At 39.6% G+C, this 17414-nt stretch overlaps 1 protein-coding gene across 7 annotated transcripts in view; it reads right to left on the minus strand.

Moving 5' to 3' along the window:
• ZNF521 (zinc finger protein 521) overlaps positions 1–17414 on the minus strand; it is a 230234-nt gene that overhangs the window by 196032 nt on the left and 16788 nt on the right. For 2 of the 7 annotated variants that reach the window (XM_064705994.1, XM_064705996.1), the window contains exons 3-5: positions 16630–16692; positions 15523–15582; positions 9787–9966 (exon numbers count right to left, since the gene is read on the minus strand). In XM_064705994.1, coding sequence (XP_064562064.1) covers positions 9787–9966; positions 15523–15582; positions 16630–16692 — 303 coding nt within the window. The remainder of the gene's footprint in view (positions 1–9786; positions 9967–15522; positions 15583–16629; positions 16693–17414) is intronic. The other 5 variants (XM_064706000.1, XM_064705997.1, XM_064705995.1 and 2 more) reach the window with 4 other exon arrangements.

Raw genomic sequence — 17414 nt, forward strand, 5'->3', positions numbered from 1 at the left:
GGGTAAATTAAAAGTTGATTCCCTTTGTCTTAAACTAGTAACTTACTGAGAAGCAGAAACGACTTTGCAACCATGTCAAACAGAATATTATGCCAAGACAGAAATGTTTTTAAGGACCTTTCTGCTCCAACAACTCTATTTTTTCCTCAAAAGTGGTTTTTTAGACCCTCCAGATGATGCTTAAAAGGATAAACAAAGCCCATAAGGGTGGTGTGTTAGTGAACTACCACATTGCCTGGAAGCCTTAACACTCTACAGCTGATTGTATAAACATGAATTAAGGTTTTTCTGCAACTGTATTAAGCAAAGTGTTAAAGAGCTGTGGGGCATTTTGTTACATTTGGTTTTCAAGCTATGAATTTAACTACTGAACATATAAGTAATGATAATCTGTTGTACCTCCCATTCCGTTCATTTCAAAATGGTAATTAAAGTAAGCACCAATAATAAAAACAGCAAGTATTTCAAGAAAATTATTTTAGAAGGTGCAGGAAATTCACCACTTAAAAAGGCTAATTTGTCATGGCAACAAGAGCCATTTTGTAATACACTGACAATATACTATAAATATTCCATTAAAATAGAAGCATAAAATAAACAACAGGTATTTACTCCAAGGTAGTTGATTCTCTGAAACGCTGTATTCAGTATGGACTGTAGGTGTATATACACACATACAGGCACAACAATCATTATTTCATTTTTAACAGTGCATCTATTAGAATCATACACATGAATTCCCATTGTACTGGGTAAAGGTCAGGGTAGCTATGACCCTGTATCAGCAGCAGCTTTACAATTCAAAGTCTGTATTGCTGAGGACTGTGAAAAATAAGACAAGCTTGGCCACAGGATCCATATTGATTACAACAGTAATTGGAAGGAACATAGTTATCATAGGGCAAGTAATGACTATTTTTTCTTCTTCACATATGTGCCAGTGTTGATGATTCCCCTGCCCCCTCTGGTCCTTTCCCTGCAGGCAGCCATCTTCTTTGGACAACGAGAATTAGGAATTTCAGCTGCATAGATCAAATAGTGATTATAGTACTGCTTTCCCAAAACTGGAACAAGCACTGATGGTTGTGTCCTGCACAGAATGCCTGATAAAGGTCAGTGGATTACCTCATGTCATCACCTGGCAGATCTCAGAAATTGGACCCTCTTCTCAAGCAGGCAGGAGATGTCACTTGAGCACACAGAGAGCAAGGTTACTTTTCAATGGGAAAGTCACAGTAGCCAAACAGTAATGCAGAGAGATACTCTGTACTGCCCATTTGGAAATGCTGTGAGGAAATGGCTTGACCTTTAGAACACCCAGCAGTGGCTATAAATAAATGGAACAACAGACTGTCACTGTAATAAAGCAAAGTTCTGGATCTAGCCAGGGCTGATTTTCAGCAGAGTGCCAGGGAGGCATTTGAACTAACTCTGAAAAAGCCATGGAGCTGCCCAAATCAGTGCTTTGAAACAGGGGCAGCGATGTAAGGCTAGCTTGGAAACCACAAAATATCAAAGCTAGAAGAGATGCAATTTATGCCATTATCATGGGTCCTCCCAGAACCTAATGATATTGCACTCACCCACAACAGAATGTGAGGTGCTCCCAGCTGATGCTTTCATAGTTGCATGTCAAAAAGTCACCACATATATATGTCCTCTACTATAGCCTAGGACTGTGATTGTAAGTCATACTGCTAAGCATGGCTTGGGAAGAAGACACTAAACCAAGTATATTGTTTATGTAAAATGTTGTTTTTCTCAGAGGGGAGACCTTACTGCTCTCTATAACCACCTGAAAGGAGGCTGTAGCCAGGTGGAAGTTCGCCTCTTCTCCCAGGCAACAAGTGATAGGACCAGAGGAAATGGCCTGAAGCTGTGCCAGGGGAAGTTCAGGCTGGACCACAGGAAGAACTTTTTAACTGAAAGGGTGGTTAAGCATTGGAATGGGCTGCCTAGGGAAGTGATGGAGTCACCATCCCTAGAAGCATTCAAGAAACAACTGTACACAGCACTGAGTACTATGGTTTAGTTGACAGGGTGGTGTTCCCTCAAAGGCTGGACTCAATGACCTTGGAGATAATTTCCAACCTAATGATTCTATGATCCTAAACCAGACTCTGGGTGACAGATGCATGGTCACACTTATAGCCTGCAAACCAGTGCTTTGTTGTCTCCAGGATTCACTTTTATCTTCAGTGAAACAGTTTTACTTGGGAACTTTTCAGCAAAAGTAGTCAAAATCTGGTTCAAATGTGGGATGGCCAAGTCCCAGGATGGCTGGATTCATGTTCCAGACAATAATGTATGCCTTGGTGGTTAAGAGCAATTTGGACCAACTCTGTTGCCTAATCCATTTGCCCAGTAAGGTATGGATGGCTGCAAGAAGAGCCTTGAGAGCCTCATACAAGATCCCAGATTATCTAAATGTGAAAGACAGCAGAGAAACAGTTCTACCAAGAACTAGACCTGGTAAGCCCTGCACTGGGGCTGCGTCCACCAAATCCCTTTGTCAATGAGAGACCTACAGTCTCCAGCTGAGCAATTTCTGGGGCAGAGCAGGAGTCCTGGGCCAGCAAGGGGTGTCTCTGTCCATGGTACTCAGCTAGGCAATGGTGCCTTCACTGGTGCAGAGACATGGGGTCAGATCTGGTATCTGGACATTATATTGGAAATTCAGGTTCTCATGGTGCCAAGTCCTTGGTGGACATGTGGAGCAGATAAGCCAACCAAAACTCTTTCTAGTCTGTGCTAAGGAAATCATCAGCCTTTTTAGTGGTAGAAAATCAGGCTATAATAAGAGGAAAATAGGAAGAAAAATTGAGGAAAAATATTAGTGAAAGATATACAGGAAGCACTCAAACTCTCTTGGAAGACACTGCTAGCTTATTCTCCCACCTCCAAACACAAGAGTTCTGGCACTTACAATTAATACTCATGAACAGGTTTGCTGCAGGGGTCCCCCAAGTCAAAAATAACAGCTCCATGATACAGACCATCAGCTGCTTTCTATTACAGGGGGTCACTGACAGACAACTCAGGAAGTGCTACAGGCTGCTTTTAAAACACCCAGGAGATGAAGATCTACTGGTTTCATGACTGATTAACAATCTCGAGAGCAGAGATTAATGGTTTCCAAGCAAAAGGGAAGAGGTTTATGCCTCCATGCCCATGTTGGCTGTTCATCATGGATCCTCAAGATAAGCACAGGGATTTTGAAGAACAGTCAGAAGGCTGTGCTCTCTACTTTCACAGCTTCCAGCTGCAGCATAAACAAGTTCCCTCCATATCTAAAAATCATTTTTACAGAATTTTGATACAAAAATCTAGGAATTTCATCTATCGAAAATCTTCATCTATTCTCTGTAGGAGCATGAAGTTTTGCATATGAACTTCTGTATGGCACACTCTGTATAGCTTTGGCCATTCAGCATTGCATATAAATCTTCCATCCACATCCAGTGAGAGGCTTTACATTGCTCTTGGAATTAAAAATTTAAATCTTTGGAGGCAGAGGCTGTAATTACCACCCTATTCCCCTTTTCCTCCAAATATCAAGGATTTGGAGTTGCAGATACAAATCCAATTTTTTAGGTCGTGGACCAAAAAATAATGAAAGGATGTGAGGCTACAAATTGCAAACTACCCTGTGTGTTGGCTGGGACAAGGAACTGAAGGTGAGCATCTGCTTTCCACTATCTGTCAAACAGAATATCATGTTGTGGAAAAGAAGTCAGAAGTTTGTGATTCGAATCAAATGGAAAAGTAGAAATTTGTCTCTGTAATACAGCAACTGGGAAGCCCTGTAAAGAAAGAGAGACCTGAGCTCAAGTTCCCCGTCCAAACACTGTTTGTCTTTTATTCAATAACTGTTTAATGTAAAATCCATATGCAGTCCTTGGTGCAGGAATTCTCTAGAGAAAAAGAGTGACTCTCTCAAGTGAAGTAACTGTACTTGGCAAACCGTGCCTGGCAGTGTGCCACCAACTGCAACGAAGAAGATGAATATGCTTTTGGTGCATCATATATTTAACTTCTTAGGGTCCTTGTCCTCAGAAACACTTTGATCAAGCTCTGATTTTTCTCTGTGATGCTGAAATGACCAAGGAGCCTTGCCATATATCTTTTCTCCACAAATGTAGAGGAAACTGAAAAAATAATGACAAGAAATATAATATATTTGGCCAGAATTCTTTTGCTAGCAGGAAGAACTGTTCTAGCTAGGATATCAAAGCATGGTAACACCAAGTGTTCACAAGATTTATCTTGTAGTTTCACTGTGCACAGCATACTTCCTTTGGGACAAAATCCCCAGGAAAGTTTTTAAGTGTTCTAGTGAAGGAGATGGTCCTGGCGTTACCAGCTCATTCAGAAAGATGGAAGATTCCTGAACACTAGGGAGGGGAGGGGAGGGGAGGGGAGGGGAGGGGAGGGGAGGGGAGGGAAGGGGAGGGGAGGGGAGGGGAGGGGAAAGAAAAGAAAAGAAAAGAAAAGAAAAGAAAAGAAAAGAAAAGAAAAGAAAAGAAAAGAAAAGAAAAGAAAAGAAAAGAAAAGAAAAGAAAAAGAAAAGAAAAGAAAAAGAAAAGAAAAGAAAAGAAAAGAAAAGAAAAGAAAAGAAAAGAAAAGAAAAGAAAAGAAAAGAAAAGAAAAGAAAAGAAAAGAAAAGAAAAGAAAAGAAAAGAAAAGAAAAGAAAAGAAAAGAAAAGAAAAGAAAAGAAAAGCATTATAGTGGAATCTCCATTGCCTCCTGTTTGCTAAGTCCCTGATCACTCACAGTGCATGCTGTCTGTGAAGCTGTTAGGTAGCACAAGCTGTCATATGTAGACATGAAAGTAGGTTTCTCAGAATGATGATGAAAATTAATTTTGGTCATAATTAGAAAAACAGAAATACTGATTTATCTAGGAATTCCCACCCTTGGGATACTCCAGTGCTGATGGAGACCAGCACTCAGAACAATCGGCCCCTAATACAGTTCTGGAATTCTTTTCAGATGGCATCAGAGAGGAACCTCTGAGCAAGTCAAGACTGCATCTCTTCATTGGCAGAGGACACATAGCTATGACCAGTAACCTTTTCAATATCAGAAACAGCTTAGGTGATAACAGGAACAGGCTATCAGCTCTACCTGACACACTTACTCAACCTGTGAGAGCTCTAGAACTAAGCTAGAGCCTAAAGCATAAAATGGAGTCTACCTAACCACCTAAAGGTAAAATAAATATCCCCAGTGGAGAAATACCTCATGTATTTTCCCTCAGAACACCCTTAGCCTTGAAGCTAGGAATGCATATGATTCAGTAGCCTCCTTTCAGGCAAGTTTTATAACCTGTAATGACAACAGGGATAGCAGGAAAGTCCTGCAACATGCACTGTGTCTACTCCTATTCAGGTGGAGCACGGCAGATTGTGTGCCAGCATGTCCGCTGCTGCTGAGTTATTCAGCAACTAGATTGTTCACTGCATGTTTATGCTCCTTGTTCTAGTATTACTCTGGTTATGGCTGAGATTTCTGGTGCCAAAGTGACCTACAGGATCTAGAAGGGTACCAAGCTTGAGCTGGATACCTCTGCACACAGGGAGAGGCAGCTCTCACACAGGAGACTGCATAAAGCAGAATCCCTGAGGACTGAAAGGGAAAATAAACAGCACTGTGCAGGGAAAAGGGATTATAAATCAAGCTGGAGACAATAAGAGAAAGTGTCTGACACATTATGTCCTACCAACAGCATATATGGCAGCAATGCAAAAGGTTAAGTGTCCTTTCCTGATGGCAGAAGAGGAGAGGAGGTGCAGTTGAGGGTTTCTCAGTACTGCACCATATTTGATCCTGCATTCAAATTCCCCCAGTGAGATCCAAGCTGACATATTCTAGAGAGGCATCAGGCTCATAGCCATGCTAATTGGACCCTTTGCTTATAAACACAACATAGAGGATGACAATGTGCAAGTGGCTTGAGTTATTAAATTAAATGCTGCAGGAAGAATACAGTGTGAAAAGCATTAACATCAGAGAGAAGCACTATTAAATCCATATTTTTATTGCCAATCTTTTGTAATGACTAAATGAATATAGTTCAGCATCTTATCTATCCTTGGTTACAAATATCGCAAAGAATTTTTTGGAACTTTTCCCCCCATTTATCCATTATCTGTATTTCACAAACATCACAGGAATTGTCAGCAATTAACATAAATAAATCATCACCTTTTCAGAGAAAGCTTCAGTACAAGAATTTCAGATGGTAGCAAAAAATATTACTAAATAGCTCATGAAGGGCCTGCTCCATCCCCCACTGAAGTCAATGGGAATCTTTTCACTGACTTCAATGGACAATGGATCAGACCCAAATTGAAAAGATCAATAGCGCACACATTAGGATAAAAGAGCAGCTATGCCCTCCTCCAGAAAAAAGGACATGAGTTCAATTCAAACAACAGATTACAGAAAGGAACCAGTTGGGGAGGATTTTTTTCTCCTCCTTTGAAAAAATCTGTAAGAGCACAGCAATTCAAGATCCTGAGAGCTGAATCTCGCAGAGTTGTAAGTAACTCTCATCTTTCCACTGTCCTCTGAATAGGTGGGGGTGACTGACACTTTGAGAGATTGGGAGCACTGTTTAATAAACCAGCTCCCTTCTCCTCATTCCAGTCTTTGGTTGAGAGTACAGAATGAAGATTCAATAAAGCAATTTTACTCCTTCCACTGAACTGTCAAAACTTCAGGGAGACACATGTGATATTTTCAAATGCAAAAACTAGAAGCTGGAGTATCAATTTGAGAACCTAAGTGACAGGTCCAATTCTCAAGTATGTTACAAGGTTGGTAGAACTAGGGGCAGTCAAGACACTGTGACACACAAATGTCATGTTTCATATTCAGAGTTTTACTAGAGGGTTGCCTTAAGCCATTGTGTTTTCATCCTGTTTGTTCCATCAACATAACTGTTGATTTTACCCAATATAACTGAATAGAAAAAGACCATACCCCTGGAACAACACGCTCAGTTTGTAAATTCTCACAGTGCATCTCACAGACCATCTTAGTGAAGCTCAGGAAAAATCCAGACAAGCTGCAGCAGCTGGCTCAGCCATCTGAAGAAAAGGGGCTGGAGGGCTTCACAACTTAAATGTGGTGTTCAGAGGATGATGGCCCTGGCATTTTTACATAATGGACATCTTAGGTAACTCTTTACTGCCTGAGACTCAGACTGGAAAAATTTCATCTAGATAGATGATACACTCTGCCCTCCTCCAGAGAAGACATAGTTGATCCAAACAGAAGAATACAGTAGAAAAAATGCAAAATTTTTAAACCTCTTGCCTTTCATTAACAACTTAGCGACAGACATGTTTGTAGACTTAGTAGTAGTCACCTTAGAGTGTCTCCTAATTTCAGTGGGACTCCTGCAAAAGGAGACAACCAGAACAACTATGTAAGATCCTGTGGCATCAGAGGACTGTGATGAAAAAGAGAGGAGCAACCAGCCCTTCTTGATAACACTTTCTTTAAAACACCTTTGAGCATGGCACCCAAAGGTGCTTGTGGAAGAGGAAGACAAAAGTCCAGGGAGTTTGATTAAAATGCTAAAATCAAACCTTATTTTTGTCAAATATATATTGTGTTTCAGAAAAGAAAGGCTTCTTTCTGTCAGCTGTTTGTCACAGATTATCAAAAATTAATCTCATCCAATGAGGTTTTTTTGAATGTTGTGTCCTTAGTGTGAGGTCACATATGCACCCTAGGACCCTGCATTGGAAAAAAAAAGTATTTTTTTGCTTAACAAGAAATCCTCAACTCCAGGCACGTCATTCAGGCCCCTTTCAACTCTAAGGGTGTATTTAGGTCATTTATATTTAGAAACAGAGGACAGTTGGCTTTTTGTCAACTTTGTACTCCAGAAGGGTGTGTAGTTTCAGTTTTTGTTCACTTCATTAGCTTTCAAACAGCCTGGTCTCTACCCATTCACTATCACAAGTTTCCTTGAAAGAGAGGCAGAGATATTTTTAGGAACTTAAACAATTTCCTTCAAGATTAATTTTTACTTCTCCATCCTCTGCTATCATATGTCCATTCCTACCTTCACACATGCACCTCAGCATCTTTATTTTTACTCTCATTTAGCAACACAGCTCTCAGCAAGAACCGCTAGTTCAGGAGCAGTGGTCCAGGATTCTTCCTATTTACTGCTCCCCTCACCTGCTTTTCTTCAGTTTCTTAACACAACTGTTCAAGCACTGTTCAGTGCATTCTGCTTGCAGCTTTAAAGCAGAGAAAACACTTGGTAGAAGGGGGCAGCAACTAACTAACCAGAAAGGAGAGACAGCTGTATCAGAACAAGGTAAAAAACCCACAGGGATGAATAAATGGGATCTGAGACAGTGAAGGGGAGAGCCAGGGGACTCAGGCAGAGTGAGTGCTTTCTGGGAGAGGAAAGGAAGAGACAAGTTAAGCCACTAATTTTTCAGCACAGAAAGAGAAAAAGAAAGAAGTATGAAGAAAAGGAGAGAAAAATGTTTAAGTCATTTCAAGTCAAGAGAGAATATCCATACTGCCAGAAATCATGAGCACTGTAGAAAAACACATTGTGGAAGTTTGTAGGAATGATTAGAAAATGATTGAATTGATTGTATCTCAAGTCAGAAATACATTTTACAGGCAAGAAAAGGCAAAGCAGTATATTAATAAAAGTAAATACTTCTTGCTGCAGCAGATTTTCATCTTCCACAATTTGAAGTGAGGATTAAAATCATTTGACAGATCCACATTACTTCCTCAACCTTTTTCTGCTCCTGCCCACTTATTCCTCTTCTGCTCATCATCTTTTCATCCTCAAGAGTGGTTCTGCTATCTGACTTTTATGTCTTATTCTGACAGGGCTTAGCCTATGGACCTATTGGAACCAAAACTCAGGAAGCTCTCCAAACATGAGCACACACAGACACTTTCTAAAACTATTCCCAAATGGAAAGAGAATTTTCTTACTTACAAAGTCATAATAAAGAAAGGTTTTTAACAAAAGTCCACTACACAGTAAGTACATTTTACACTATACAGGCTAAAAATAAATCACTAATTAAAAATGTAAGCGTGCCTTTTTCTTGATACTGAGCCTGTTTGGACTTACAGTGTGTACCATAAAAAAACTTACTATATTTAAATTTAGCAGATTTCACATGGTTTTCTCAGTAAGGGGGCTCTCTACAATAATTTCAAAGAGGAATCTAGGTGGTAGATAGCTCCATTCACCCAGCTCTACTTAATTCAGGAGTATCTGATCAGCACTCAGTTCTGCTCCTTCACTGAAGCCGAGATCTTATTTTCCCCTCTAACAATTTGCTTAATTCCTCTCAACTTTCAGTTACTGATTACTGTACAGTCATTTGTAGTTAACAGATTAGAGTAACACAACATCCAGCTCAGATCTGCAACAGGCCATTGTGCAAATTCATTCATTATGTGACATTATTCCACTTAAGCCCCACTTACAAATGCCCTCTGAATTTACAAGTGACCTAGCAAAATACACGTAGAAGCAAAGCATGGAAAGCTGTACTATATGAATCTAGAAAACAAACACAGCAGTCACATATCCTTTGATATTAAGGAAATTTAAAATGCTCCATCTACAGTATAATCCTCTCCCAAAATCTGTTTATAAAGGTCTCAACCAAGCATTCAAGTGCAGGAATAAAATAACTGAAAAAGGAGGGGTATCAGAAGCAGAGGATGGGAATCAGAAATAGAGCAGTGCACGAAGCCACAAAGTGATAAGTATTGTTTACCTGTCAGTTGACATTGATTAATCTTGTGTTCTGTGATATCGCTCAGTGACTCAAACACCTGGAGGCAGCTGTCACAGCTGTGCACAGCTTCTTCTTCTAACTCCTCCCCTTCATCCGGCCTTTTCTTACAGTCTAGCACATCTCCATCTTCTGCCTTGTCCTCTAGTTTACAGTTAGGGTCTGAAAGAAAATCAAGACTGTGATGTCAGGCGTGTAAGAAGAGAACATTCGAGAAGAAAAAAAAATCAAAATAGGTTGTTGTGCTAATGATGAGAAGAAAGCTATTTGGCATGAGCCTGCAGCACACTGTAGAATTTATTGCTAAATAAGCAACAGAGGCTTTTTTCCTTTCTTTTTTTTTAATCTCAATGAAAAGCAAATTTCCCTTCTACTCCCACAAATGCAGCTCCATTTCTCACTCAGGCTATTCTTCCATGCTTCAGTGTTAGAATAGTCAATTTTATCACAGCTATTGAAGCTGTTTTGATCATCATAAGAAAGGATAAACCACCTATGCAATTAGGTTTTCAATGAAAAGAAAAATCAGATCAATGAGTGTGCAGGAACTTCTTTTCACTGTTAACTACAGCGTTTCACAGGAAATTACCAGAATTAAGAGACTAACAAATTTGATTTACATAAACATGAAATTAATCTTGATTTTACAACCCACTCCAATACTCCATCACCACAGTATTTGACACAAACAAAGCCCTGGAAAGCTTACCCTGGGTCAAAATGCTACTCATGCTCTGAACTTGTGTATGAATTAAAGACAGTGCTCATCAAGTTCTTGTGTTTGCCAAATTATGGAAAACTGGAAACTAACTACTCTAGTATAAAAGCTACAGAGTGCACAGAGAAAGCTTTATCTGTTTGACATATTAACAGGCATTTGGGGGACAGCAGGATAGCTCCAGCCTCAGATCAGCAGTCCTGAGCCCAGCTGAAGCTTCTGACTAGAAGAAACATCAGCCTCACCACCGACCCATGTGTGCAGAGACACCTCACAGCTCACTGCATTGCCTCAGCTCTGCAGATCTCAGCTCAGGGAGATTATGTGTGGCCTAGAACTTTTCTTCCTCCTCTGAGGAGGAACACAGTAGCTTTAACTGCTCCTGACTTTTTGCCCATTTTACTAAAAGCTTCCTTCAAAGACAGAAATAAACCAATCTGTCTTTCCTAATAAAGCAAGCTGGCACTTAACTTTGTTTTTCCTTGGGAACCACAGTACAACAAGTGAAATGCAGAAGAGAAACGGTTGTGCACATTCCAGCAAAAGGAATGCAAGTGTTTCACCACTTTTCCCTTTTCTGCTTTGGCTGCCTCATCTTTCCTTTCAGATATTTGAGAGAGCTGAGACTGAAACAAGTCATTTTAGAAAACAAGGATGAACTCCTATAATAATAGGATATTGTGCAAGTGCATTTTAAGATGCGACACTCTTTAGCCAAGCCAGTGAGTAACCAGGAGTAGGCTCCCTGGCCAGGGGAACAGAGAGGTGGTATCTGTGAACACACTTTCTTTGGAATTGATTAGGATCATGCACAACTCCTTGGAAGAAGAGAAACTAGAGCATGCCAACGCAACATTCATATTGGGGTAGAGTGGTGTGTGAAGAGAAGGAGGAAGGCAATTCCACTTTAAAACCACTCACATCCGCTCTCAGAACCCTACAGTCATCTGGGCACAGCCATTCCTGCATTTCTTGCTGCCCACAACCAAGGTCAGAGCTCTCATCATCTCTCTGTATCCTCTGGTCCACAGTGCTGCACCCTGCCCTTCAACTGTGCAAACACAGATGGACCCGCAAGCAGAAACTGGAAATGACCCATGTCAGGAAGTCTTTCTCATGCCATGTGGCTTGTGATCAAAACCAAGGAATTTCTTTGACAGGGGTAAAGGGCAGTGTTTATTTTTAAGGGAATTATATTACAGAGAGAAACCAGATTATTTTTTTAAAATAAAAAACACGTTCTGAAAGCAAAAATACATTTGCTGTGCAAAACGCCCTGTCTATACACTGAGTCCTTACATGACAAATTACATCCACAAGGTTCTTTCAAGAGTGGAAATTTCCACTTGGGCACCTACTTCCAAATAGAAAAGTAGCCTGCAAATGTCCAAACCGAAAAAGGTATGCTAATTATAAAAAGACTTTATGGCATTTTAGACATTATTGAATATTTTAAATCTAATAACTTCCATTGCTTCTTCATTTACCAAAATAGTTTGAAAGATTAATAAATGTAGCTAGGAGATCTCCAAGTTCTAAACAGCTCAGAAAATGAAATAATTGTCTTAACTGTTGCAAACTGACCCCAACATCATTAAACACTTGTTGGAAGGCAGCATGTGCACACTGCATACTATTAGTTGTTCAGCTCAAGCTCCCAGTTTCATCTCATAAAATTGACAGCACTCAGGGAAATGTGGGCACTAGGTCTGAATTTTAACATGAGTATTTAAATGCTGCACATAAAGTTTACAGACCTGTTTGTTTTAAAATAAGGGTAGTGTCTGACTCTGCTCTAAGTATGGTGCTGAAGGAAAGAAAAGGGAGGGGAGGGAATATTGAGACTCACTATTCAGAAACACTTGCATTTCACAGGAATTCAGCAACACACACACACAAACGTAGGCACACATGCACCCCTTAGTGCACAAAAGCCTAAAGGATCACTCAATTTAAAGCTTCATACTTAGCGACCAGTTATTAAAATTAGAATCATTTTAAGACTAATAATGTTTTGCTTCTCCTTCTGCATTTGCAGATATAAACTCTACAGGGACAGAAGTCAGTCAAGCTTATTCCCTTCTGCTGCAACTTTAGAATACATGCTCTAGCCAACTGGCACATTTGTTTTTAGGTCAACACTTAAGTGGGACCCTCTGGGACCTAGGTTCGAGTTTAGCCTATGACAGCTTTGTGAAATGAGTTCTGGCAGTCTCAGCCCCTCTCAATGAATGTATTTCCACTGTGATCTGCTTCTGTGAAGAGATGTCACCATCAAAATAAAAAGATGTTTAAAGAGAGCAAATATCATTTGGAGGTTTTGTGAATAGATAGCTGTTCTGTTTCAACAACAAATATCTTCCATCAAGAGCTGGTCTAACCTTAAATACTTACTTAAATTGAGGATAAGCTGCCTTATTTGAGCAGCTCTTTTGGAAGACTAGAATAAAATATTTTATAAATACAATATGCATTTATCTGTACTTTCTCCTTAACCTCTTGTTCAAAGCTCAGGCTCACATATAGGCTTCAAGGCAAATGTCATTCAACTCCCACATTTCTTTCTCCACACTACCTGCAACAATCACAGCCACAATTCCCTCACTAAGATGGTGCTCATAGTAAAATTACTTTTCTCAACATCTGCAAACACCACTGTGATTTCCAGAGGCTTCCCTGCCATATTTTGGAGGCTGCTTGTGCACCAACTGAAATTTTTCCATATCCATCAGCAACAATGCCCACACATCGTCTCCACCTTCAGATACCACTGGAAATTATCTAGTGTAGAAATGAATGAAAGTTGCTTTTTTTGGACAAGAAATAAATTCTGCCTATTAAGGCACTTTAAAAAAATAAGAGAAAGAGCAGTTGTCTTCTCTTCCTGATTATGTTAACATTATTTATAAATGGAAATTAAAAGAAGCATGATTTTCTCATTACTATGTTCCCTGGCAGGTGGTTGCCTCCTTCCCCTCTTCCTCCTTCTCATAAGGGATGTTATTGCTGTAACTTGGTCTAATAAAACTGCAACTTCGGGGAAAATGAAAAATTGCATTGGTTTAAAAGTGTTGGAGGCAATAAAGCCATGGACTTCAATTAATTTCAAGTATGGGAGCGGTTTAAGGCCAACCAGCAGAAATTCTATTCTGCCCATGTAAAAATGAGGTTTCACCACATTTACTTTTTATAACCCATATAAAAGTCAAGTAAAAGTAATGAATATCTAAAAGTCATCTCAGTGGACTGGCAAAGACTGTCTGTATTCTTGAAACTCATCTTACATATTTCTGCCTATGCTGCAAGGATCCATGGATAATCCCAACTAAAACATCAAACTACCAAGAAAACAGCCTCCTTTCCAATCCATTTCACTGCCTTGCAGTAGACCTCCTTCCAAGCCACTTCTGCATGGAAAAGTGCTGGCAGAAGAAAGGAAAACTTAGATCATGTGGTTATAATTATTACCAGGCAAGGAATATTTCTTCAGCTCAGTGGTAAAGTAAAACTCTGTCGCTCTCTGCTCCCAATAGTGTCCATCGCAAAACAACTGCCTCATTAAATCTCTGCAGTAAGATTAATATGCCGTGGCTGCACTACATTATAACTTGGTACTCTATAAAAAGCACATTTAATGGTTAGAGCCAGAGCTTAGATACAAAGTATTACTATAAAAACTTCTGGCAGTGTGTACACAGTGCAGGCATTCTGTATACTGCTTGCTCTATCAGGTTTTTTGTTTTTAATATTGGCACTGCATTCCTGCTATGGAGAAAAACAGAATGCTAAATCCTGCCTAGAAATAAACAGAGAACAACACAGGACATGATGGTAAATTAAGAACTAGCAATGCAACTCAACCACTGAGAATTATTTTAAGACAAAAAAAATAAAAAGGCAGAAGAGCCACGATTCCTTAACATTGATCTCTGGTCAGTTGCTTATTTTTCAAGTTCATGTGTCCAAAGCAGGACAAGTTGGCGTTTTTTCAAGAATTTGCAGATTTAAATGGAGACATGTGTACACTGAAAAGAGTTGGAGAAATTTCCCATTAAAAAGGCAAAGAACTCCCTTGCTTTTATTTACTCTCTTTAAACAATCTGCTTTATGCACAAAGCCATTAGAACCTATAAAAGGCACCAAACCCACAGGACACACACAGAAATATAAAGCTGAAGAAAAAATTAACTGCATTCTTCATCTTCATGAGAGGAATAACTCCAACTGTTCTCAAACAGATTACCTACACGTATTCAGACATGACTAGCCTTCTAGGAATATCCTTAAGGAGCCAGCCCTTACTCCAAAAGGTGACCTCAGCTGAATGAATAAGACTATGCAGATGAGTCAGTCCTTCTCTTCAGATAAAATTCTGTGAAACCCGTACCAAAGACAGAAACAAATTATTTCCTGCATTCTCCAACCGTGTTAGAGAACAAAGAAGCCCTTGTTGTTTTGGGGAATTAAAAATTATTGCTTCATGAGTATTAACAATATTTTTCCCTGTGATCCTGACTCAACAGTTTTGCCCACCCAATCTTACTTAATAAAATTAAAGAGCCCCTAATTAATCTCTGTCAAGAAATTATACAAACATTCTTTAAAGAAATCACCCCTATCCACATATTTTAGAAATACAGAAATAGTTTAAATGAAATTAATAATAAAGTTTATCTGAAATGGCATGAGGGGGTGGTTATATGGGGAATGTAGAGGAGGATTAAATTTAACAGAAAAGGAAATAAGAAAAAATGAAAAGCATGCTGTACTTTAGAAACATCTCACTTTCAGTCAGCTGACCTACACAAGGCAGAATTTCTAATTGTCAGAAATTGAAAGGTAAGGAGCGAGAAACATTATTTTCTATTGCAAGCTCCAAGAATGCATTCTAAGCTGAAACAGAGAAAGAAGAGTGCAGGCTTTGCAAACACACCGATACCAAAATCCCTCACACTGTTGTCAAATGAAAAGCAAGCACTAATGAAGGAATTCAGCATTACCAGTCTGTGCGGCTGTGTGTCCCACACCTGCCTGATGGTCCTCTGTTTCATTTTCTTCTACTGTCAGAAAAAGGTAAACAAAACAAAAACAAAACAAAAAAGATGTTAGGTAGGTAGCTGAAGTGTTTGAAGCATCTTTACACCAGCCTCAGTTCTGAAAGCCAGCAATGCTTGCACAACACGGGCAAGAAAAGCTGCACTGCAAAGTGCGAAAGTGGAGACCAGACCAAGACAGAATACATTGCTGTATGGAAGCTACAAATCTGAGAGCAGTGTGACCAAATCTTTTTCTTGGCTTAAAAAAACAAATCCAATTTCCTCTGGGATATTTGTCTTCAATGCACTTTACTGTATTTGATTACGGATCTAAATAAGAGAACAATTATGGGCTTTAAGATTCTGCTTGCTCCACACAGATAAGAGAAAGCCTTCTCCTGGCAGATGGGAGAGGTGTGTGTGCTAGTTCACACATAAGCTTTAAAAAATAGTAATAATCCTATATTCAGTAGCAAACATCTCAGCAGTGCAGACAGCCTTGCAAAGGAGAACTAACCCCATGCTGTTTTACTGTATATACCATGCCAGCATCTTTCCCTTGGCTCACAGCTTTCCAGAGCAGTAGAACTAAAAACAATACAATTCTTGTCAGATTCACTATTCAAAACTTGTTGGGTGAGTGAACCTAACAAGAGCCATTCTGCTGCTACTTTGAAAAATTAGAGAGAGCTGTTCTCTTACGTTCTGATACGATGCCTAAGTAAGATTGACTCTCCCAAAGCAAAAGCAAGGGAAGAGCTAAAAGGCAGAACCATTTCCTTTTTATTCTCCCAAAGACCGAGTTCTTTGAGTCAGAGAACAGCAGAGAGAAAAGAATTCATTCTGCCTCCACAGGGGAAAAAGCTGAAAGGGGAAAGACTGCACTTCTGCAGCATTTCCACTCCCAAGAATTCAGATCTCAAAAAATAATCATGCAACTGAATTAAAAGTCCAAAGAGTTGAGGTGTTTTTTCCTGGTTCTTGGGACAAGAGAGTGCAACACTTACGGATCACATATAAATCTAGACATATATGCAAAAGAAGAGATACATATACACACTCCACAGGTACCTCTTTTCCTCCTCCGCCAACCCCAAGGCTTCATACAACTGGTTGTTTCTAGAATCTGAGTTTCTAGAAAAAAAACACCAGTTTTCATAAGGACACTCTCAGAACACCAGAAACTTGTAATACAGTGCATATATCAGAAAGAGTCAAGTACAATCTCTGAAGGACTCTAAACAATCTATATCTCTATCCCAGAGCTGTGGCTAGCAAGCAAACTCTTCTCATCTACAGAGATCTGACAAAAGTTTCCCCAGCCCTGCAGTCAGTCCAGTATTTCACAAAATATGATTTTATGAGCTAATTTATGAGCTCAACTTGTGTTTTGCAGCCACGATGTTAGCAGTACCTCAGCTGTGATAACACTGTAGGATTTTCTTTGTTACACTGAAGCAATCATCCCAGCACCCTCACAGCTGAAGGAAACCGGTCAGACAAAGAAAGCAGTGGGAAAAGCTCACGAAAACCTGAGGTTTGGGGAACACGTGGTCAAACGCAAACTAAGCTAAGTAAAAAGATTTTTCTCTAAGGTAGCACAGATCAGTAAGTTTCATTAATAAAGCAAGAAAAATAATGAATAAAGCTAGTTTACAATGTAAAAAAACCAAAAACGATACCATCTATTGTGACCCCCTCAAAATTCCCAGGAAAACCTCTGCAGCAGCCTAATCTGACCCTATTTATGTCCATCATTTGCTGCTGATATATTTCCAAAAAATGTACTTAAGAAAAAGCTCTAAAACTGAAAATGAGTCCTCTCTTCCATCCCTCAGGAGGAAACTCACTTTGAT

This window comes from Zonotrichia leucophrys, chromosome 2, assembly GCF_028769735.1.
Source record: "Zonotrichia leucophrys gambelii isolate GWCS_2022_RI chromosome 2, RI_Zleu_2.0, whole genome shotgun sequence".
In the NCBI taxonomy this organism is placed as follows: domain Eukaryota; kingdom Metazoa; phylum Chordata; class Aves; order Passeriformes; family Passerellidae; genus Zonotrichia; species Zonotrichia leucophrys.